This window comes from Limulus polyphemus, unplaced genomic scaffold, assembly GCF_000517525.1.
Source record: "Limulus polyphemus unplaced genomic scaffold, Limulus_polyphemus-2.1.2 Scaffold158, whole genome shotgun sequence".
In the NCBI taxonomy this organism is placed as follows: domain Eukaryota; kingdom Metazoa; phylum Arthropoda; class Merostomata; order Xiphosura; family Limulidae; genus Limulus; species Limulus polyphemus.
The window spans coordinates 136811-139491 of record NW_013665768.1 but is presented as its reverse complement, the minus strand read 5'-3'; the positions used below and the strand labels follow the sequence as shown (position 1 = coordinate 139491).

The window sequence follows — 2681 nt, the reverse complement described above, 5'->3', positions numbered from 1 at the left end:
ATATAGTGCTCTGTGAACACAAATTAGTTAGTATAAATCAGTTAAATGACGAAAAATTAGGTGTCTATTTACTTGTGACCACTCAGTGTATATAAACATGTAGATGTACAAATTCTATTTTCTTCTACTTCATACGAAATTATTTAAAAAAAGAGAAACGACCTTCGAAACCTGACGTAAATGGAATAATTAATTTTATTAATTTATAATTACCAGAAAGAAAATTAGAACAACCATCTTGAAAACGTTAGTCAGATAAACCATTACTCTAACGTTAGATATTACATAAGTCATGTATTTTCCGATAGGTAACGCTGTAAGTTACGAACTCCTTATGTCCTTCCACCCCTCCCTTGTTTTTCATTTATTAGCATAAAAAATATCTTTTTTTCACACAAGTTTTTATCTGTTGTACATAGTAAAAATTTAGTTTATTCACAACGTTTTACCAGTTCTTGTATTTCACCTAGTGATGCTAGGTAAACCTGGTGAAATGTTGTGAATAAAATAAAAATGCTATGATGAAACTTAAGTGTTTTTAATAACATTTCTTTGATCAGTATTTCAGTCCATACTTATCAATTAAACCTTCAGCATTCCTCACTGTCTGAGTGGGTTGCCGAGCCTTTATACGACCACTCAGAAACACACGTTTTAGATCTATATATATACACATACACTACACGTAAATACATAATTAGAGATATGTAAATAGATACGATTTGTAAGGAAGTGGTAAGGGAAAGTGAGAAAAGCTGTAATTAACACTTCTGTTAACTGAGCTGGATAACCCATTAACTATTGAGCAGAACACAAATAATTACCCTTGTTAAGTGAACAGGACTCGAAAAAATTATTGCTAACAAAGCAGGACTTCAACCAACATCTCTAATAGAAGACACTAAATATAAGCACCGTTCTCGTTAACTGAGTAAATTTTTACTCCCTTCCTCTCTTAACCGAACAAAACTGTTACCAACATCCCTTTCAGGGGGGGGGGTTAAACTTTATTTCCCGTTGTTTTATTGATGTTGCATATCCTAAACTAATCCCATATAGGATTAAAGTAAAAGTTGTTTCACGATATTTGCTGATATCTCATTTTCAATACTCAACTCATCAACAACAATTGAAGTATAGGAGTTATGTTGTATATTGTCTTACTAATGTTTTACATTGTAACTTCACTTTATTAACGACAGTTGAAGTATATGAGTTACGCTTGAATGATATTTTACCAATATTGCATATTATAATATCACCTCATCAACAACAGTTGAAGTGTAGAAAGAGTTGTCATACTCCCATGATGTACACGTGACATTCGACTGTTCTACTCTTGAAGGAGAATCAGTAATATTTTTATAAATCAGACAGTGGCTGTAGGTGGCGTTGTCATTCTTATTCTTCACAGGGGGGATGGCTAGAGATTTCCACTGGTTGATAGTCAGATTCGAATAGGCTGGTGGTCTGCTGCACCAATGGTCAATGTCGGGAGCGAAAAATGTCATGACCAGAATATGGCAAGAATTTGGCATTATCACAAAGAAAGCAATTAGAAACACCCGTTTCTGCCATGAACCAAAATTTCCAGTAATGTCCACTAAGTCATTTATCTCTTGTGCTTCGTCCTTTTGAAGATTTGCCATATTATTTCTGCAAAACAAATTCAATAACTAATCATATAATTTACAGTAATCATCTAAACTAATTTACAAATATTCCAAGTAACATCACAGAGAAGATATGCATAATTATGTTAATAAGCTACAACTTTTTGTTCGTTAAGTTTGCCCTAAGATTACTCAGTTATTGTATCCTACTGTGATTTAAACTAATCACAGGGTATTTCACTGTAATTTTATATGTAAATCACTGTCACTGGAAATACTCATTGTAAGTTCATGATTGTATTCATGAAATATAAAATATATGTTATCGTAATTATTAGTGATATCAAAAAGTCATTATATTATCGCTCCCCGGTGGGTCAGTACTAAGTATAAGAATTTACAATACTCAAGTCTGGGGCTCGACTCCCCGAGGTGGACATGGTGCAAGTGGTCAGTTTTGTAATTATCAACAACATTATTTGTTTTAACTTTTAATGTGCCACTCGAAGGAATCACTGTAACGTAACACTTAATGTGATGTTACCCAACATAGTCATTGTTTGTTATTATGACTTTACCTTTGACGCATTATCTCTTAAAACATGCTACATATGTCATGAAAAACTGGAATACGTACATACTGCTACCGGAAACAGTTACCAAATACCACTGAGTATCCGTGAGTAGAGTAAACTGTAATGGACTCGAAATCCTTAATCTGCTTGAGAAAAGTAAATCACCCCCAGTCTCTCACGTTTTTTACTCCTTCACTCAGGGCAGATGTATTGTGTAAAAACTATAAATCAAGAAAAGATATTCAAAAATGAAGTCCTTCAAAAACAGTGCAAACAAGATAGTAGGGATGATATTTGCATCATCCCAACATTATATCACGGGCACAAGTGTAGTAGAATGTTAAAAAAAATAGGATCAATTAAACTCAGTTGTGATAGAATAATTATATATATTCATTCTTTAATTGTTTTTTTATGCAGTGTTTCAATAGACAAGGGAAAATTGTATTAATAACCAAGTTCTACATACAATAAGGTTCTAACTGTAATATAT

General features: G+C 32.8%; 1 protein-coding gene across 2 annotated transcripts in view; it reads right to left on the bottom strand.

The window, feature by feature from the left end:
* Positions 1-2681, bottom strand: part of LOC106476670 (organic cation transporter protein-like) — a 110247-nt gene that overhangs the window by 80838 nt on the left and 26728 nt on the right. For both annotated transcript variants that reach the window (XM_022381366.1, XM_022381367.1), the window contains exon 2: positions 1263-1656. In XM_022381366.1, the coding sequence (XP_022237074.1) occupies positions 1263-1656 (394 nt within the window). The remainder of the gene's footprint in view (positions 1-1262; positions 1657-2681) is intronic.